The sequence below is a fragment of the Oncorhynchus clarkii genome, chromosome 17 (assembly GCF_045791955.1).
Source record: "Oncorhynchus clarkii lewisi isolate Uvic-CL-2024 chromosome 17, UVic_Ocla_1.0, whole genome shotgun sequence".
NCBI classification, from domain to species: domain Eukaryota; kingdom Metazoa; phylum Chordata; class Actinopteri; order Salmoniformes; family Salmonidae; genus Oncorhynchus; species Oncorhynchus clarkii.
Window position 1 is genome coordinate 20,202,277 of NC_092163.1, and position 22,480 is coordinate 20,224,756.

The 22,480-nt window shown below is 41.3% G+C and overlaps 2 protein-coding genes across 10 annotated transcripts in view; both read right to left on the minus strand.

The window, feature by feature from the left end:
- LOC139370486 (testis-expressed protein 2-like) overlaps positions 1 to 16,327 on the minus strand; it is a 58,114-nt gene extending 41,787 nt beyond the window's left edge. For 5 of the 9 annotated variants that reach the window (XR_011627139.1, XM_071109996.1, XM_071109993.1 and 2 more), the window contains exons 1-2: positions 16,117 to 16,327; positions 15,237 to 15,329 (exon numbers count right to left, since the gene is read on the minus strand). The gene's annotated coding sequence lies outside the window, so the exon portion shown is untranslated. The remainder of the gene's footprint in view (positions 1 to 15,236; positions 15,330 to 16,116) is intronic. The other 4 variants (XR_011627140.1, XM_071109995.1, XM_071109997.1 and 1 more) reach the window with 2 other exon arrangements.
- Positions 16,328 to 18,245: 1,918 nt separating this feature from the next.
- LOC139369634 (myeloid-associated differentiation marker-like) lies at positions 18,246 to 21,750 on the minus strand. The gene has a single exon (XM_071108898.1). It carries the CDS (start codon positions 21,222 to 21,224, stop codon positions 20,310 to 20,312), a length of 915 nt encoding a protein of 304 aa, XP_070964999.1. The 5' UTR covers positions 21,225 to 21,750; the 3' UTR covers positions 18,246 to 20,309.
- Between the last annotated feature and the right edge of the window lie 730 nt (positions 21,751 to 22,480).

Genomic DNA, 22,480 nt, shown 5'->3' on the forward strand with positions numbered 1-22,480 from the left:
CCCACCTGGACAAAAGGAACACCTATGTGAGAATGCTATTCATTGACTCCAGCTCAGCGTTCAACACCATAGTGCCTTCAAAGCTCATCACTAAGCTAAAGACTCTGGGACTAAACACCTCCCTCTGCAAATGGATCCTAGACTTCCTGTCGGGCAGCCCCCAGGTGGTAAGGGTAGGCAACAACACATCTGCCCAACTGATCCTCAACACCGGGGCCCATCAGGGTTGTGTGCTCTCCTGTACTCCCTGTTCACTCATGACTGCACGGCCAGGCACGACTCCAACACCATCATTAAGTTAGCTGATGACACAACAGGGGTAGGTCTGATCACCGACAACGATGAGACAGCCTATAGGGAGGAGGTCAGAGACCTGACCTGTGGTGCAAGACAACAACTTCTCCCTCAATGGGATCAAGACAAAGGAGATGATTGTGGACTACAGGAAAAGGAGGACCGAGCATGCCCCCATTCTAATCGACGAGGCTGTAGTGGAGAATGTCGAGAGCTTCAAGTTCCTTGGCGTCCTCATCACCAACAAACTAACATGGTCCAAGCACACCAAGACAGTCGTGAAGAGGGCACGACAAAACCTATTCCCTCTCAGGAGACTGAAAAGATTAGGCATGGGTCCTCAAAAGGTTTTACAGCTGCACCATCGAGAGCACCTTGACGGGTTGCATCACTGCCTGGTATGGCAACTGCTCGGCCTCCGACCACAAGGCACTACAGAGGGTAGTGTGTACGGCCCAGTACGTCACCGGGGCTAAGCTGCCTGCCATCCAAGACCTCTATACCAGGTGTCAGAGGAAGGCCCAAAGAAATTGTAAAAGCATAGTCACTTTAATAACTCTACCTACATTAACATAATTAACCTCGACACCGATGCCGCCCCCCCCCCCCCCCCTGCACATTGACACATTGTACCGGTACCCCCTGTGTATAGCCCCGCTATTGTTATTTACTGCTGCTCTTTAATTATGTTATTATTATCCCTTACTTTTCCAGGGATTTTCTTAAAACTGCATTTTTGGTTAAGGGCTTGTAAGTAAGCATTTCACTGTAAGTTGTATTCGGCGCATGTGACAAATACAATTTGATTTGACATTCATTACCTTATACGAAGTGTTTGATTGTGAGAGTACAACCTGTGTGCCAGTGTTAACATACACGGCTCCGATTGGCAAGGGAAGAAGACACTCAGAGGTGTCCCAACTCCATTTCTCTGGATTGCACTTCTCTAAAAGTGAAAGCTTCATTGACTAATGCTTGAGCACAGCTAGCTAAAACAAACTGATGACAGCGTCGGCCAGTAAATACAGGGGACAGAAGACAAGCTGCTCTACCACCCACATACTAAGGACATTGTTGTTTGACACTTTTAGAAAACTTGAGACCACCTCACAGTTCCCACACACACTCCCACACAGATGCTAAAACACCTGCCATTGGCTGCCTGCTTTAGGCCTGGCTGTGTGTGTGTCTCTCCACAGAGAACACTAGATGAGAGGATCAGAGAGCTGGAGGCCTGACTGTTCGCATATGTTGTATTTACCAGTAAGTGTGTACTAGTGTGCATGAATAAACATGTTTGTGAGAGAGTGAAAGCGAGAAAGTGTGTGTGTGTGTGTGAGAGAGAGAGAGTGAGAGAGAGAGAAAGCGAGAAAGAGTTAACACACAAGCCAGTTTAAAACCAGTGTGCATGTTTTCTGATGCACCGGCCAGTGCTAACAGGCTGGGTAAAAATACCCCAGTCAATGAGACAGGATCACCAAAGGGCAGCCTGTCAATGCAGTCAGAACTCCCTCTTACTGAAAATACCACTTCAAGAGTGAATGTGCACATGCTTTAAACAGTATTTTTGGAATGAGGATGTAGTAGTGGTGGTGGTGTGGGGGGTGGGGGTATGGCAGTTGTGCAGGACGTTTCTTCAAGCCTCACTAACTACCAATTCAAAGAGACACTCGTAAACAAGGAGCCGACTGTGTTCCTGAGGCATCTTCCAGGGAAAAGCTGTGTCTCTGCTGCCAGGGGCAATGCTCTGCGCCAGAGCTTGAATGGGGAGCGTGCTCAGTTTCCCAGAATAGTTAGAAGTCTGTAGAAAAAAATTACGTAAACGGACCTGATGTTTAGAGAAGTTCTCTCTTGCTCTCTTTAAACAGGAAAGGTCCGGGTGAGGGCCTGATACTTCTCCCCCAGGCCTGATACTGTACCGTGCATTCACTACTGTGCACACTACCCACTGGTCTATACAAAAGCCCAACGGCATTAACAAACATGCTGCAGGCCTAACGGTAACCTATTGCATGTTTGAGCTGCTAATTACATAACAGTAGCCTTTTTCTTTCCAAATGGCTACATTATTACACAGATAAAAAGGTTCAATAGATTTCCAATACATTCCAAACAACATTTCTGGTATTGTTGTGGTTCAGTTGTTATTTTCAGTGAGAAAGGGGCTGGCTGGCATGGGTACGGTATGTGACGCCATGCCCAGTGCCCACTAAGACTTAGGACACTTAGTGCAGGACGCTAGATGTGAGAACTTATGAGAGGCAAAGAGAGAGTGCTCATGACGTGCCCATCAGCGAGACAGAGACACAGAGAGAGAGAGAGAGAGAGACACACAGAGGCAGAGCGACAGAGAGAAAGAGCAGGAGGGTGGTCCTCCAAGTCCCTTCTCGCTCGCCAGCGGCCTCCGGCAAGGTTCACTGGTCCTTCGTGACGACCCTAACCATATGCTAATATAAAACAAGCTGTCACTCGAGGTTAACAACCCCAAAAACATGCTCTTGGCTTGTCCCTCCACATGTATCTTCCAAAACATCCATAATCGCTGACATCCCAAGTCCACAGTGCATCTAGTAATGTTGGATATGTACGAACACAACATAGACTTCAGATCTGAGTCTCAAGGTAAAGATATTAGATTGCAGGTGAATTCATCAGACCATTTCTAGGGCCCTATAAAAATCTACATTGTGGAAAACACAGACTGATTCACAGAATCCAGACATTAAAAGGGAATTCAACAATTTAATATTTTTTTATTGAACTTAGTAGGCAAGCATTACATGGCGATAGCAGACACCAACCCACATAGCAGATGTTTTGGCGGTGTCGGAACTGCATGGTAGCTGTCAAAATCAGTGATCACCCAATCGCGAAAATGTAGCCTATAGAAATAATTACGCTCTAATTGAAAAAAAATAGCGTAACGAAAAAAATGAGGATTTCTATCAGCCTAATGGAGGTGTAGATTACATCTCACATTCCAGTGTTCTAACGTGTAAATAAGGCTGCATGGGATTTCACATAATGCGACTACGTGCAGCCAAAGACAAATGTCCTCTAATGACAGGAGCCGCTTGTAGATTTGACAGCTCTGATGCAGTTCCACCTCGACACTTGCAAAACATCCCCTATGCAGACGTTGCCTGAATTGGATCTGATTGAACAGAGCCTTAAATGTATTGAACTTATTAGACAATTCATTGAATTTGCCTAAGTTAATCACAGGACTTGAACAAAATGCATAAGCTTCATATTTTCCTGCAATGGCACAGGAATGCCCGTTAGTGTGTGTTGTGGGTGTCTAGTCTACACATTGTGTAGCCGTTAGCGATAATGCTAATGATAACCTGTTTTTTAATCTGTACTGTTTTGTCTTTCACTTGTTTTCTTTGGTGTAAATTTTTCTTTTTAGTAAAAGAACTAAAACCATCTGCTGGTAGATGGAAAGTCTTTCCCCCAAAAAAATCTCAATGAAATGCTAACTACGAAGAAGCCTATGCCTACCTGGCAGAATAATATCACTTTCATAGATTGTTCCCAGAACTCAAAACTGGTCTAATGTGGTTTAAGTACTGTTTTGTACCAAAACCATAAAATAACATAGTTTTTATATTTTGAAAGTGAAAAACTTAAACCTGGAAAAACAAAATGGAATGAGGACAGAAATAAAAACAGATTTTATAGGGCACTACATTTCTATAGCAAGCCAAGGGTATTGGTTTCAATATGTAAGTAACAAAACCTACCAGACAGCCTAAATGCCTTATATGCTCGCTTCGAGGCAAGCAATTCTGAAGCATGCATGAGAGCACCAGCTGTTCCGGATGACGGTGTGATCACGCTCTCCATAGCCAAAGTGAGCAAGACCTTTAAAACAGGTCAACATTCCCAAGGCCCCGGGGCCAGACGAATTACCAGGACGTGTACTCAGAGCATGCGGGGACCAACTGGCAAGTGTCTTCACTGACATTTTCAACCTTTACATACACTTAGGTTGGAGTGATTAAAAAAAAAAACTTGTTTTTTTTACCTACTGCATCAATTTCTTGTTAACAAACTACACCCTGTATATAGCCTCGTTATTTTGTGTTACTTTTAATTTCATTTTTTACTTTAGTTTATTTAGTAAATATTTTCTTAACCAACAATTCAGTTAAAGAAATAGAGTTAAGGGCCCCTAAGTAAGCGTATGTGACAAATAAAAATGTATTTGATTAAAGAGAAAGAATGGGAACCCTGATTGTCAAAGTCACTTACAGAATTCCATGGCTCCAGTGGAGAGGATAGGATTTAACATGCACACTTTAGACTGAATCAATGTGAGCTATATTGGTTCATTGACCCCTCATGTCATCCATGTTAAATAATGCACTTCTCACTTAACCACCACTCAACTTCCTAAACAGGCCCTCATTATCTTTGAATGAGCTACACGGCCTTGACAGTGACAGAACTGCTACGCTGCCGACACACAGGGATCTTGTTCCACTGCTCTGGTTACATGGGCGACGCAGCTAGACAACCTTGGCTGTTGGCACAGTCAACCATTACGGCTACAGGTAGGCTACAATGTTAATTTATTTTCCCTATGGCTGAGCCGACACCCAGAGCCATTTGGGTCTGCAACTGACTACCAAGTTGAACCAAGGGTTCAAGAGTTCCCGCTGTTGTTATTAAACACAAAGGCTACTCACAGGTGAGCTCCTTTGAACTAAAGCTATAATTCCAGACATAACAATTGCAGTTCTCGTTTGAGGGGGCATGGTCTACATAGTCTAGGCTAATTACTGTGATATGGGAGCTTTGTTTCCACTTAGAAACTTGGAGCAGTTTTAATTAGAGGTCGACCAAATAATCGGAATGGCCGATTAATTAGGGCCGATTTCAAGATTTCATAACAATCGGTATTTCTGGGCGCCGATTTGCCTTTATTTAACTAGGCAAGTCAGTTAAGAACACATTCTTATTTTTAATGATGGCCTAGGAACGGTGGGTTAACTGCCTCGTTCAGGGGAAGAACGACAGATTTTCACCTTGTCAGCTCGGGGGATCCAATCTTGCAACCTTACAGTTAACTAGTCCAACGCAAAAACGACCTGCCTCTCTCTCGTTGCACTCCACAAGGAGACTGACTGCATGTTACGCGACTGCAGTAAGCCAAGGTAAGTTGCTAGCTAGCATAAAACTTCTTATTAAAACAATCAATCATAATCACTAGTTAACTACACATGGTTGATGATATTACTTGATATTATCTTGCATGTCTAGATGTCTATAATCTGACTGAGCATACAAGCATACAAGTATCTGACAGAGATGGTAGGCAGAGGCAGGCGCGTAAACATTTATTCAAGACAGCACTTTCGTGCGTTTTGCCAGCAGCTCTTCGTTGTGCGTCAAGCATTGCGCTGTTTATGACTTCAAGCCTATCAACTCCCAAGATGAGGCTGATGTAACCGAAGTGAAATGGCTAGCTAGTTAGCGTGCGCTAATAGTGTTTCAAACTTCACTCGCTCTGAGCCTTGGGGTGGTTGTTTCCCTTGCTCTGCATGGGTAACGCTGCTTTGATGGTGGCTGTTGTCGTTGTGTTGCTGGTTCGAGCCCAGGGAGGAGCGAGGAGAGGGACGGAAGCTATACTGTTACACTGGCAATACTAAAGTGCCTATTAGAACATCCAATAGTCAAAGGTTAATGAAATACAAATGGTATAGAGGGAAATAGTCCTATAATTCCCATAATAACTACAACCTAAAACTTCTTACCTGGGAATATTGAAGACTCATGTTAAAAGGAACCACCAGCTTTCATATGTTCTCATGTTCTGAGCAAGAACTTAAACGTTAGCTTTCTTACATAGCACATATTGCACTTTTACTTTCTTCTCCAACACTTTGTTTTTGCATTATTTAAACAAAATTGAACATGTTTCATTATTTAATTGAGGCTAAATTGATTTTATTGATGTATTATATTAAAGTTAAAATACATTTAAAAAATAAAATAACATTTTTAAATGTAATTTTTAATATTAATACATACATACATACATACATACATACATACATACATACATACATACATACATACATACATACATACATACATACATACATACATACATACATACATACATACATACATACATACATATATATATAATTATTATTACGTTAAAATCGGCCGATTAATCGGTACCGGCTTTTTTGGTCCTCCAATAACCGGTATCGGCATTGAAAAATCACAATCGGTCGACCTCTAGTTTTAATTGCTGTACCAGGGTGTACGTTTTTCTGACACTGTTGACAAAGGCAATAAATTAAGTTGGACATGTTTCATATCCAACTATATAAAAACCAAGTGGAACAATATGAACTTCATCAGACATTCTTGTAAAACTGACTGGATTTACTAGTTTTGGCACGCTAAAACAATGTATTTTACAAGTCTTGGATGAATCACTACGAGTGTTATAAAACACATATTGATACATCTGTTATTCAGATACTAACTGAAACTGATTCCAAAACAACTTGATTCTGATGAGGTGTCTAATTGGCTGTGGATGCAGACACCAGGATGTCACACCAGGTATTACATAGAAAAAAACTACTCAAGTTGATCATTATAAACTAGTCTACTTCAAGCAAACCTAGGAGTTTTCAAGCTTTCTGGCTGTGATAAGAAGCCTTGTTATATTTAGGGGAGTTAAATGAGCAGCTCCGGCAGTAGTCCTCCTGTCTAAGATTTGTGGGTATCCATCTCAAATCAAACCAAAGTTGATTGGTCATGTAAACAGTTTAGCAGATGCTATAGCGGGTGCAGCAGTTTGCAACTGCACATGGGGACAAAGATTACACTTTTTGGAGAAATGTCCTCTGGTCTGATGAAACAAAAATAGAACCGTTTGGTCATAATGACCATCGTTATGTTCAGAGGAAAATAGGGGGATGCTTGCAAGATGAAGAACACCATCACAACCATGAAGCACGGAGGTGGCAGCATCATGTTGTGGGGGTGCTTTGCTGCAGGAGGGGCTGGTGCACTTCACAAAATAAATGGCATCATGAGGCAGGAAAAGCCCTAATCTCAATCCTATAGAAAATTTGTGGGCAGAACTGAAAAAGCGTGTGCGAGCAAGGAGGCCTACAAACCTGACTCAGTTACACCAGCTCTGTCAGGAGGAAGGGGCCAAAATTCACCCAGCTTATTGTGGGAAGCTTGCGGAAGGCTACCCGAAAACATTTGACCCAAGTTAAACAATTTAAAGGCAATGCTACTAAATACTAATTGGGTGTGTATAAACTTCTGACCCACTGGGAATGTGATGAAAGAAATTAAAGCTGAAATAAATAATTATCCACTATTATTCAGACATTTCACATTCTTAAAATAAAGTGGTGATAATAACTGACCTAAGACAGGGAATTTTTACTAGGATTAAATGTCAGGAATAGTGAACAACTGAGTTTAAATGTAATTGGCTAAGGTGTATGTAAACTTTGACTTCAACTGTATGCAAACACACAATATTTGCTAAGAATGATATGTACAGTTGTAGATATATTAGAGTGAGCTATGTCAAGAATCCAGTATATAAATAAAAACTCAGTGCGTATAAACAGTGTAACTAAAATGCAATGAACAGTTATAGAAATATGATTACAGTATTTAATTGCACAGTACAAAAGCCCATTGCAAAATGAATAGAATTGCAGGAAATTAGCTTCCGGACCAGAGCCCGAAATATAAATATATATACCGTACCAGTCAAAAATGTGGACACACCCAAACTCTCAATTCAAGGGTTTTTCTATTTTCTACATTGTAGAATAATAGTGAAGACATAAAAACTATTAAATAACACATATGGAATCATGTAGTAACCAAACAAGTGTTAAACAAATCAAAATATATTTTAGATTCCTCAAAGTAGCCACCCCTTGCCTAGATGACAGCTTTGCACACTCTTGGCATTCTCTCAACCAGCTTCATGAGGTATAACTTTCCAACAGTCTTGAAAGAGTTCCCACATGTGCTGAGCACTTGTTGGCTACTCTTCCTTCACTCTGCGGTCCAACTCAACCCAAACCATCTCAACTGGGTTGAAGTTGGGTGATTGTGGAGGCCAGGTCATCTGATGCAGCACTCCATCACTCTCCTTGGTCAAATAGCCTTTACACAGCCTGGATGTGTGTTTTGGGTCCTTGTCCTGTTCAAAAACAAATGATAGTCCCACTAAGCCCAAACCAGATGGGATGGTGTATTGCTGCAGAATGCTGTGGTAGCCATGCTGGTTAAGTGTGCCTTGAATTCTAAATAAATCCCAGACCGTGTCACCAGCAAAGCACCCCCACACCTCCATGCTTCACAGTGGGAACCACACATGCAGATATCATCCATTCACCTACTCTGGGTCTCACAAACACAGCAGTTGAAACCAAAAATCTCCAATTTGGACTCATCAGACCAAAGGACAGATGTCCACTGGTCTAATGTCCATTGCGCGTGCTTCTTGGCTCAAGCAAGTCTCTTCTTATTGTTGTCCTTCAGTAGGTGTTTTTTTGCAGCAATTCAAGCATGAAGGTCTGATTCACGCAGTCTCCTCTGAACAGCTGATGTTAAGATGTTTGTTACTTTAACTCTGTGTAGGATTTATTTGAGTTGTAATCTGAGGTGCAGTTAACTCTAATGAACTTATCCTCTGCAGCAGAGCTAACTCTGGGTCTTCCTTTCCTGTGGCGGTCCTCATGAGAGACAGTTTCATCATAGCGCTTGATGGTTTTTGCGACTGCGCTTGAAGAAACTTTCAAAGTTCTTGAAATTGTCCGCATTGACTGACCTTCATGTTTTAAAGTAATGAAGGACTGTCGTTTCTTTTTGCTTATTTGAGCTGTTCTTGCCACAATATGGACTTGGTCTTTTACCAAATTGTGTGTATACACAGTATCAGGGCTCTAAAGTGCAACAATTTTACTCACATTTGCACCTAAAAATATTTTGCTGTGCGAATTGGAATTTTAATTTAGGAGCACCAGTGTGCCCAAAAAAACACCAGATGATAATTGTTACAATGATTACTTAACTGTACCCCAGCCTGAGTACCATGGAGAATACACAGAGCAGATTCATGACTGTCATGCTTGCACCATTACTACAAAGAAAACTACTTGTTAGCGCAAATATTTTGAATTGCGCTCCTAAATTATTAAACTTAGAGGCATACGTGATCTGTGATTATTTTTGTATTTTTTTTTAAGTCAGCATGGATCCTCCGAGTATGGACATTATCTGAATAGAAAATAATGTATACAGCAGTAGTTATATATAATGAGTCTTGACTAGAATACAGTATATACACATAGGAAGTGGGTAAAACAGTATGTAAACATTATTAAAGTGACCAGTGTTCAATGATTATGTATTAGGGCAGCTGTCTCTAAGGTGCAGGGTAAAGTACCTTGTAGTAGCCGACTAGTGACAGAAAAAGGTTCAGGTTAGGGTACTGGGCGGATGCCGGGCTAGTGTTGACTGTTTAACAGTCTGATGGCCTGGAGATAAACAGCATCTATCAGCCTCTCGGTCCCAGCTTTGATGCACCTGTTGTACCGTCTCCGCCTTCTAGATGGTAGCGGAGTGAACAGGCCGTGGCTCGGGAGGCTGCGGTCCTTGATGATCTTCTTGGCCTTTCTGTCCAGCCGTCTACTGCTGCAGTGTTCACCAACACTGACTCTAATCCTTCCAACTTTGTCTCCCCCTTGGCTAATCGACACACTCAGTCATCCAGATACACAAGCACATGAACGCACAGTCGCATACAAGTGAAAGTGTGCAAACACAGACACACACCTAAGAGAGTGAAAGCCTATCTGTCTGGAGTAATTTGGTTTTCCTGCCACTTCGACACAGTTCCACAACAGCCAACTTCCAAGGCAACCGTACGCTACAGCACAGAACAGTGCTGAAGAACTGATACCTAGCTAGACAGACTGTAGGAAATGAGGAACAAACCAACATGGAAGAACAATCAATAGTTTGTGATACTGCACTGCTAATAACACCGTATATAGCAGAAACCAAAGGGGCTAGGCATTTCTAAGCTGACTGTTAATGATGAACTCTGGTACTTTGATCAATAGTGAAAGTGACTAATGTGTTCTGAAATGGACTGAGCTGCCAAGAAATATCCATGACTAATCACTTAGGTAGTGGCCTCGTGTACTGAAGGATCTGGAATGACACAGCTCGGGTCCAAAATGACAGTTCATCTGTCTGTGCTTCGGCTTTCTGGGATGAGACATCTCTATTTCTGTCTGCTTTCGTCTCGGAACGAAAGCAACGAATCACGGCTTGCCTCGCCATCTCCATTTTTTAAAAGCGACAGACATTGGCTTGGGAAGTAGCATTTATACTCCGTCTATATTTATTTCCCTCCCACCCTCCTTGTATCAGCGCTGTTTCTCCTGGTAAACAAGTAATTGTATCCTGGGGGTAGGGGATGATGGACGGCCTGTTGCTAGGTACAGAGACTATGCCTGACCCACCTCTGTTATCGCTCATAGCTAACAGGTTGACATGTTTCTGTAATGGTCATTATTTCTGAGGGAACTCAGAGGGCATTGACCCCATCTGCACAAACAACTGTCTTCAGAGACCTGGGGAAAAGACAAGAGTGCTCTCAGGAGTACGAGGAATCACTGAGCTATGAAGACAAAATGAATAGCTGCCATATTGAAATAATCTTCATTGGTGTTGGAGGGGCCTGTTAACAGAATGGACAATGTGATCCGCTGTGATTGGAAGTCTCAGCCAGGTGTCTTCAGTTGATGTATATAGACGTGTTTTAATCAAATCAACTATATCCACTGAGATTGTCTGATGCTTTAAGCACACGGTTTGATTTTAAAAAATGAAGACACACAGAAAGGCTAAAGGGAGTCCGACCGCAATTGATTTGATTGTGCTAGGTCAGGCTCAGACTTGCTGCGTTGTGTAATAAAAATAAAAATGCAAGCAAGTGACTAACACCCATTGTCTCTCTCTCTCCTCCATGCTGCAGCGATCACCACAGAACATCAGTGTTAATCTCGCTGTCCATGATGCTGAAGCTGCAACATAATTACAGACATTTTTGACTGTTACTGAAATCCGTCATTTGTTTAGTAAAAACATTCCCTATTCACTCAACCCTTGCTCTCTTTATATGACACATGAATGCATTGCATGCATGTGACCAATAGGGCCTGACATATAGTGTATCACAATCACATGAATAAATTCGTTATAACAAACTGTGTGACCTTACATAGACGAACGAGTGTGTGTCTTTCCAAATCATGTCCAATCAATTGAATTTACCACAGGTGGACTCCAATCAAGTTGTGGCAACATCAAGGATGATCAATGGAAACAGGATGCACCTGAGCTCAATTTTGCATCTCAAAGAAAAGGGTCTGAATACTTATGCAAACGTGATCCTTTTTTAATTTTAATACATTTGGAAAAAAAAAAACTGTTCTTAATTTGTCATTATGGAGTATTGTGTAGATTGACGAGGGGGAAAAAACTAGTGAATCCATTTTAGAATAAGGCTGTAACGTAACAAACCGTGGGAAAAGCCAAGGGCTCTGAATACTTTCCAAATGCACTGTAAGTATTGAAATAAAGAACTAAAGTCCAATGGTTGGTGGCTATACAAGGCTGCTTACTAATGATAATGACATTAACCTACTTACTATAATGATCATAATAGTAATAATAACAATACAAAGTGGAGGGTTATTAGGCTATTATTATAACAATATATATTTCATTTCTCTGACAATTTCGAACAGTGTAAACACCACAGAGGCTGTTCTAACGGAAAACAAGTGTAAAGCCTTTTTATTACAGCAAATATTAAAAACAGCCAAATTTGTGAAATTGTTTATCTGACATGTGGTTGCGTGAGGCTTGGTGCTCACGGAATCAGTAGGCTATTAAACAAAAACTCACAGGCAACACAAGCAGGATCGGTTCTATTTCTGTAGCTAGACATGCACTACATGATAAAAGTATGTGATACCTGCTCGTCAAACAAAATCATGGGCATTAATATGGAGTTGGTCCCCCTTTGCTGCTATAACAGCCTCCACTCTTCTGGGAAGGCGTTCCACTAGATGGGGGAACATTTTCCTCTCTCCTCACTTTTCTTAGACAAATAAGGCAAGGGCTGTTTGCTCGTCTCCTAACTTTGCTGCTGCCTCCGCCGCATTGCTCTCAACACCTTCCGGGAAGAATGTCGGTCTTGCCAAGAGGAGAATAATGGTGATATAAACGGCCGACAACTAGCATCAAGCATATTTCAAAACAGATTACTCAAGCACTGGCACTTCTTCCTCTATTTCTCACATGGGGCTCTGCATAGAGCACATTCCATATGAGCACATTCCATAGAGCACAAATCACAACAACGATGAGTCATTGAGAAACATCGATAAGTATTTTTCCTCATAAGAGAAACTGATAAGGGGGATTGGTTTGCATAACCTGTTTTGGGTTGCACTTCAGATGAAGGTTCAGTTAGCCTAAGCACCTAACGCTACAAATGTCTGTCTGATCTGATAAGAGAGTGCATTTCATGACTACTAGGGAAATGGGTAACAAGGCCAAAAGAAATGCCTGTTTATTGAACCATTGTGCCCTCCTGCCTTAATCCCAGTCAAACCTGTTGAGATCAGAACCAACAACAATGCCATTCCATGGAGTTAAACGTCACCAGCGTTGACCTGTATTTGCATAGACATGCTCGGGTTGATAGGAAGAGCCTGTTGGACTTGATCAGCTGTGGCAGGGCAATGTGTTGAGTTTCTCCTCTGTGCCTTAGCGTAAAGGGAAAGTTCCTCCACAATTGCTCAGCTTTCTGCCACACCTGTTACAGCCTCTGAACGGCTAACGTGTGACGTGGACCATGACGCAACAAGAAACAAAAGGAAAGTTGAGTCAACAACTCAGTGCTCTGCTCTATAAAGAGCCATTACAAAATGGTATGAATGCTAATTTGATGACTGATGGAGGAGAAATGAGCCTGAGTATAAAAATAGACCAACATCTTGGAAATATTTAGGCGGCCAGATGGCCAAGTAGTGAGTCAGGGGCAAAGCCATGAACAGGTGCCGAGTCAACAGTGTAATCCGTAGGCCCAGCATAAAACTGTGATAAGCAGCACATTTTCCCAGTCTAACGACACTCTCGCGCACAATAACGCAGTGTGGTATTACCAGCAATCTACAGGGAGGCCTCTGCACTGTGAAGAGAACAGCCTACACACACCTGTTCTATGACATTGCAAAACAGGATAGATGGAGATCCATCATCAGTCACCAAAGTTAAACAACAAGCATGGGGTGTTCGGCTTGAAAAAAAAACATAACATTTCAGCCTGTACTCAAATCAGTTAGCGTTCTGCTAACTTGTTATGTAGGGGCTCACTATCTGGCCTAAAATTAACATGAGACCTTCTAAGACTTCGACCTCACAACCATATGTGCCAATGTGGTCAAAATGAACAGTCGCCATGACTACCAGAGGAAAATCAAACAGATTTGTTTCACGGCAGCTTTTGCTTGACAGGAACTGAAGGCTTGCTTTGATTTCCCTTTCTACTGTACAACAGACATCTATTTCACGATGCCTCCGGTTTTGCTGTTGATGGACAGGTGTGACTTCTCTTTCTGATGCACCTGCTACACAAATTAGGCTAAGCTTTGTGAGTTAAAACAGGTGCTAAAGGCACCCTATCCATTCTCTCGCTTTCACACGTTCTAACTAACCCGACACACAAATCCAGAGGATTTCACGCTGCTCAAGGCCATGTCTCTTGCGTGGATGATGTTTTCGGATGTGGGAAAAGTGCTTTTGACTAAAACACACAGCAATTCTATTAATAGCCTTAGTGTTAGGCTAGGTGATGTGTTGCGAGAGTGAAGTAAAGGACGCAGAGTCGGAATTAGTAGAATTTGATTTCAGAATTTGCCTAACGGTAGCTTGCCTAGCACATACAATATCGTATTGAGTACACATGAGGAGGCCCCTTGAAATGACTCATGCTAGAGGGCAGTGTAAAAAGGGTGCAACCAACAGTGGATCATTAAGCAGGTTTCGCACACACTATCAGGACATCGCATAATTGGCAATAGCACAAACATATGATCAATAGAACAAACAGATAAGCCCTTATATATAGGCCAATGGGAAACACCCTGGGGAAAAATACTTGTTGAATATGAAATAAACAAGCCTAGGCCAACAACAAGTGCAAAAGGTTGCGAAACCCAAACTGTTGAGTCTTTCTTGGGACACATTTGTTTAAGGAAAACGGTTGAATAATAATTTCACAGGACTTGTTTATTTGCCGTGTTTATTTTATCACAGTGCTGAATGGCAGCCACAGACAGCCATTTACTTTTCACTTGGCCAATTAGTCAAATCCATTTCAAGGTACCTGACAAATACCTCAGGTCTGCTCAAAAAGAATAAACAGCAGAGGGCATTTGGCCCTCGACTCGGCAGCAGAGAATGTCAGTGATGACGTTTATTTCCTTGTGTTTGTTTGGGCTGAAACGAGACATGCTGATCTGCGGAGGCTGCTGAGAGGAGAACGGCTCATAGGAATGGCTGGAAAGGAGCGAATGGAATGGCATCAAACACATATTTGATACCATTGCACTCATTCTGCTCCAGCCATTACCACACGCCCTGTGTATCTTACTACGGTTCGCCTAGAACCTGTCCTTGACTGCTGCTGCAATCTCCATCATTTCCAATAGAATACAGGCTGTGTTACACAAATCAGTGTCTCTCTTTCTCCTTATGTTTTATTTTCTTTCCCCTCTCTCTCTCAAAGGTCAGTTGTGTCACAGAGAATGGATCAATGATCAGTTGAAATTTACTGGCAAAGTGCTTACCTCGTATCCTCAGTGCCATTCAATCCAGCATTGTCTTGGCGTCTGCATTCATGTGAGAGTCGACTCTACATGTCCATAGTGTTCAATGACCTGCTAAAGAGAACAATTCAACAATGGTCATATAGATATTTGTACATCAAAACGTGTAAAATTGCACAACACACACACACTCACTCACTCAATGTCACGTTGGACTTGCCACACAAATATTTCGTCAAAAGTTGTGTAACTATGTGGTTTTCATCATGGCATCACTCAAACATTTGCTCAGGTGAGAAATGTTTCCAAAGATGTAATCCAATTTGCCCATAGTCTGCATTTGAGATAAAATGTTGGCCACAACAGTATAACTAGCTACTGTACGTATGCAATGACTAACGTTACCCATCTGGCTTTTTAGTTGCTTCAAAGAACAGTTTAAAACATGAAAGCAACTTCCTGCTTATGTTATTAACTATAAGGAAACACGGGCAATGTTTAATCGGTTGGTAAGCTTATGTTCAATAAACTATGCATACACTGCTAGCTTTGACAGCTAACAGCAGCTCGCTAGCGTTTAGCCATGGGTGAAACAAAGCCCTAGCAAACTCCCTAGTTTAGTTTTGGATGCAGCTAAACCTAATGACTAGCTAACTTAGCTAGTTACTAGTAGCTAGCAAACGTCAATCTCAAAACAACTCTCGCTTTTACATTTCAACATTCACTCTTGTGAAACCCCTGATTGAAATGGTTTGTTTTACGAAATAACAACGAAGTCGTTTGTGAAAAACAATCTATGTAAACCGCTGGCTACGTGACATTTCACGACAACAAAGCCAAAGGTGTCAAAACTGAAACTGCGATAAAGAGGTGTGTTTTGCCTAATCAAGCGCGAGCTTACCGTGTCCCGAGTTCATCATCTCTCGAGCGAGCAGGATTACAAAATCCACTGAATGAATATGAACAGTTTACCGGACAGTAACAAAACGTTGTATTGTTATCACTTCCAAGTACTGCGTCGTTGTCTGAGCCTCATTTCATGCCCAGCCTGTTGACAGCTAACTGCTGGAAGCACAGAGTTCCTGAGTGAAAAAAACCCATTAACGTCTCCCAAGGCTAGAGTAATCAAAGTCGATAAGAAGGATCATCAACCCGAACCCGTTCGGGGATTGATTATACAGAAGTTTTGGGATTGTTTCCCAATATTTTTTTATTTTAGGACTATAAAATGGACTTGAAATACATGTCACAGATAAAAAGGTTATGAAAAATGTTAAATGAAAATGATATTGACCTTTGCAGGTTATAAATTGAGCACAGTTAGAGCACACAGATACACTTTGTAACTTTGGTCTCTAGATCTTTCCTTCCGCTGTGGATTGTCTCATAATACTACCAAAAATAAGAAATAATTGTACTTGACTATCTAGCCATCAAATACACTAACACGCACACTAAATGCACAGCATTCACTTGAAATTATGCATCAGTCCGTCTCTTGATTTCAAAGAGTAGATTATTATTTGTGTCATTCCCACTTTTGTGGGAATTGCTTGTTCTCATATAATATAATGGGATTCTATCTTGATCTTTTTTTTTTTTTAACTTGTTGATGACCATGACATTGATGCGGTATTGAATACAATCAAGATCATGACGTAATTTAAATCACAGTTGGATTTTTTTCACCACCTCCTGAAAGCTGTGCCCATTTTATGACTTTCACACAGCTTGAGATTGTCCTTGGTTGAGAAAAGTGCAATTTAAATGGACTTCACTGATTGGAATGAAGGCTTGTATGGTAATGAAAGCATCGCCATCTAGTGTTAATAACTTATAACTGTTGCTACTCTCCCAATACATTTGGGACATGTTTTGTATCCACTACAGAAAATCATCTCAGGAATCTACATTACAGCTACATTACATTACAGCTACATTACATTTAATGCACATTTTTACTCTATACAAATGACATTTAGACTATGTTTAGATTAGTCACAGACTCTAGTCGAACTCTTATAGAATCCTAGGCAATACCAAAAATAAACAAAGAGAATTGAGAAAGAACTCTGCACCATACCTTGCTTGTACTTAATGTCTTTAATCAATTCAATCACTCCCTTCCTAACTCTGTATCTTTCATCTCTCAAATACAGAACCACAAGCAAGATACGTTACAAACTCAAAGTATTCTAAATTAAATCACTAAGCCCCTTGCATGCAGACAAGCTGAAAGAGCATTCTGCCCAGAAAGAAACATGGCAGTTGGCACAGTATCTGAAATCTGCAGTGTGATGATGTTTGTCTGCCTACCAACTCCCCCAGTGGGGTTATGGTAATGAGTTGTGACACAGAATAAATGTAATGTTTGTCTTGTTTTTATTTATACCCTTTATAAGTCTTCGCTGCCTCTCAAGTCCGTCAAGCCCCACTCACTGTTAGTGAAATATTACTTTACTCTTCGACTGTAGTCTTCTTATGTATATGTGTATGTCTCAGGATCAATCAAATGTATTTGTATTATGTCTGTTTCAATAGATGAAAATTATTGATTTTTTCAACTTCATTTTACAAATCTAAGAACATAAAATTGTTTACCAAGTTACCAATTAATTCACACTGGAAGAAGTTGAGCTAGAGTAAAGCTACACCGAGTATACAAATATACACCGAGTATACAAATATACACCGAGTATACACCGAGTATACAAATATACACCGAGTATACAAATATGCACCGAGTATACAAATATACACCGAGTATACAAATATACACCGAGTATACAAATATACACCGAGTATATAAAACATTAGGAACACCATCCTAATATTGAATTATTTTTTATATTTTTTGTTATATATTTTTTTTATGTAGGAAATGCAGTTGGTAGTTAGGTTGTTCCACGAAATGAGTCCCTTTTGATATTGTAAGAAGAAATTGTGCACCAATGTTACATTTTAAAAACCCCTTATTTTCAATAAAGTGCCCTTTAATATAGGCCACATGGAGAATTCAATAAATCCGATTTTTTTATTTGAATAAAGATTTGCTAAAGTGCCAAAATCCAGCATTTTCAAATAACACTCCATGCACCCACTGTGACTTCCAGGAAGATTGTAACCCACTTAACCCCAAAATATATCCAAGTATTTATTCACCATCATTGTAAAGCCTTAGTTATTTTGCCATTTCTAAAGATGATTATTTGTTGCATGTTAGTAGTGATTCGTTTTAAGAAATCTGTGCCTCATTTTAAGGTCAACCCTGTTACATGAAATAAACTCTTGTTTTAGTATGGTGAAACTATTCCTGCTGAATTTTTTTTTTAATAAGGAAATAGTGAACATCTAATATTGTTAAAGCAGGGTTGGGTAGTAATCTGATTTAAAAAATGTTTTTAACTGTAATTGGTTATGCTGCCAGCAAAATCATTGTAATCGGATTACAGATACTTTTGGAAGACTAGATTACACTTTTTTTACTTTTGAATTCAGAAAGGGTGTTTACAGAAAAAACATACATTATGACACCTTTATGTTTTTTCAATGACATTCAATTCAGCATTGATAAAAGGTGCAAGTTTCATGCTTGTTTTCTAACCAAGTGGGAGGTATGAATTTACCAGTTGTGAAGTCATAACTACCAGTTGGATGCATTCAAGTACTTTGAACTCGTTGAGAATTGCTGATTGGCCAAAGGCCAACAAGCTGCGTATACTAATACACTAAAAGTACAGCTATCATGCTTGTAAAGTAATTATAGTGTTCAAAATCATATCAATAGATTGCTTTTTATGAATAATGTTTTGTTGCATTTAACTGCAGAAAATGCTGCTATCAAGGTAATGTCTTTAGTAGGTGTCGTCAGAAGTCAGCATGTGAAAGAAGTTGCAGCTCAGGATGATGGACGAGTTTCCCACTAGTAACGACCAGTTGGGGGGTCGTTAAAGTGGGGGTTTTCCCAGTCGTATGTGGTACATTCGCACTTCCCACTTGTTTGCAAATGCAGCATAGCTTCGTTCCACCTGAGTCTGACCACAAGTCTGAGACCACTATGATGACACACAAAACACATTTGATGGATTCATTTTGTCTTCTTCTAATGCCTCTTAAGGGGAAAGTAATCCAAAAGTAACGGAAAGTAATCAAATTATGTTACTGAGTTAAGGTAATCCAAAAGTTACGTTACTGATTAGAGTTTTGGACAGGTAACTAGTAACTAACAGATTACATTTAGAAAGTAACCTATTCAATCCTCTGTGAACGTAGGTGGGCTGGTTCTACTCTTTTTTTTAGCTATTTCTGTTTTTTTGTGGAGGAAAACTGAGTGGGTCGAGCATAACACGTCAACCCAGTTACTCATAGATAGGCTAGAAATGTTTAAACACTTACATTGTTTGAGTGACGCTTGCGGTCAATTGCCCCTACTTGTTGCACACAACAAGCTTCTATTCCACCTGTCACAAGGGGATTCATGGCTGATTTAAGATGAAATCGTTACTGACAACCCTGTTACTTCATTTGGTACTTAATAGGCACTTACTATAATCATTCTTATTTATTTACCCTTTTCAAATAGGAACACTTGTTTTTTATTAAGTTGAACATGTGCCCTTTATAACAGAATGTTCAAATTAGTTGAAATCAAACATGTTTTTTTTTCTTCACCAAGTTCAACCATCTCAAAAGGCACCGAATAGGTGGAACCACCAAGTTGTACTAATAGCTACACCACTACATGGCAAACAGGTCACTGACTACTGAAAACACGACAAAGACTTGAATTTAGTTCAACTACCACCATGCTACTGAAAATGTAGTTGAATTGCTAGTGGAATTACATGTCCTGAAACTACTTCCCAACACTGTGCACATGATAATGTACATGAAAATATCTATGACATTTGTTTTTCATTTTTCAGAGCTCCAGTACCCCTGATTAGAATCAATATAAAATTGACATCAACAGAAGTTAATATTTCATGGACTTTGGCAATGTGTCCCCTTCTCCTATAATACACTATGACTAAGTTAATATCCATAATGTACATGCTATGTGTTCTGAAGGTCAACTATCCAGGTGTGTCTTCTTCAGGCATGAGTCCTATCCCGCAGCAGTTTGATAGAGAAGGCCAGGTCCACTGTGTAAGCTAGCAGAGTAATGCTGGCCATCACCGCTTCCATGACAACAAGGGTGGGCCCAGTTTTCCTGTCTGTGAGGTCTTGGTCGCGTTTCCGTAGCTCCAGGACTCTGGTAAAACACAGTATGGTGGCGAGCACATAGAGAAGCACCCCTGTCAGACTGAAGCCAGCCAGCAGGCGGTCAAAGGGCAGGGGGCATCGCCCAGCACAGTCCCCTAGAACCACCATCACTGTACCCAGGGACATTAGGAGACAGAGGGCATACCATGCCCCAGACACCCATAGCTGCCAACCCACAGCTGCCAACCCTACTTTTACCAAAGCTCCACGGACCTGCTCCACCACCAGGACGATCATCTCACATCCTCCCCAGAGCTGGAGCACCTTGAGCAGGCCGGGCACGCTGGCCATGTAGCCCTTCTGGTCCTGGGTCTGGTTGCGGATGAGATAGGCCTCGGTTGCATAGGCCAGGAAGGTGAGACACGACGCCAAGGAGGCGGCAATAGGACGGGGCCAGGCACCTTCATGACACATGACCGCCCAGGGGAAGGTGACTGTGGCGCTGAGGGTCATGAGGGTGGCGAGAGCCGCCACGGTCACGGTCAGGTTCTTCCAGGAGATGGGGACCAGGCTGTGGAACTGGATGACGTTGACCACGTGGATTAGGAGGGTGAGGATGAAGAAGAGGCACCAGGTGAACATGCAGAGGATCCTGAAGGAGGGCTGGTGGGTGTCAGAGGTCAGCTCCGAGGGAACCAGGGAGGCTACCAGGCTGAAGGTAAGGCAACCGGACAGGAGAGCCCACATGCGCACCAGAGACAGAGGGCTGGTCAGATCACTGGCCTCCAGTACAATTACAGGCATGGTGGTGGTTCCCAAACAAAGTCCAAAACCAGAAAGTCCAAAAAGGCTGTAGACAGAGGTTTATAATGTTGTAACGGGCTCGTCTGTAGAGCAACAAAGAGGTGTCTTGCTTCCTTTAATAAATATCCAAACTTCAGTTTGGACAAGCTCAAATTCAAGTTGTAACGTCTATTTAGGTTAAAACAGAAATTTGCTTCCACCTTCCAAAAAGGGTGTCAACAACCTTAACCAGGACAATGTACTACACCAGGATAGAGTCAACTCACAAAAAGATTTCGCACCAACTGAGAAAAAAAATCTAAGAACGCTGTCGTGTTGAGCTCTTTCAGTCAGATGACAAACCCCCTTGTACATTTCTCATTTCTGCTAACTCCAAATCCAGGAAAGAACCCTCCAGAACTAGAATATGGTAAGCCCAAAATGAAAGGCCCCAAAAATCGAATAAACCAACAGTTTAGCGCATGAGCCAGCGGTCATCTCCACTCTGTTCCATACCACCAATTACTTTCACAATGCAAACCGGATTAAAACCACCACTTTTCTATCCCTTGCATCCTATACCCCAGCCTGGTCTCATAGACTAGACGTAACATAGTAAACATAAAGCAGGGACACTCAAATTATTATAATATATTACGTTTTGTAAGGTTACATAAGGCAAAAAACAAAAGTAGGGTGGGTGGGCATGTAACGCGAACGTCAAGCAACCAAAAGGTTGTGAGTTCAAATCTCATCATGGACTGTTTTAGCATGTCAGCTAATTAGCAACTTTTCAACTACTTACTACTTTTTTAGCTACTTTGCAACTATTTATTGTGTTAGCTAACCCTTCCCCTAAGCCTAACCCTAACCTTAACCCTTTTAGCTAACCCTTTCCCTAACCCTTTAACCTAACTCCTATACTTAACCCTAATCCCTAACCCTAACCCCTAGCCAAGCAACTAGCCACATAACTAGAATTCGTAACATATCATAAGTTTTGCAAATTCGTAACATATTGTACGTTTTGCAAATTAGTAATATAATACAAATTGAAATTCGTAACATGTCATACACAATGGTTGAAGGACATCCACAAATTAATACATACCATACGAAACGTAACATATCATACTAAACCCTGGACTTCCTGATGGGCCGCCACAAGGTGGTAAGGGTAGGTAACGCCACATACGCCACACTGATCCTCAACAAGGGGGCCCCTCAGGGGTGCGTGCTCAGTCCCCTCCTGTACTCACTGTTCACTCATGACTGCA

Coding starts and splice junctions, on each gene's coding strand:
- LOC139369634 (XM_071108898.1), bottom strand. CDS start 21,224: ATGCCTGTAATTGTACTGGAGGCCAGTGATCTGACCAGCCCTCTGTCT.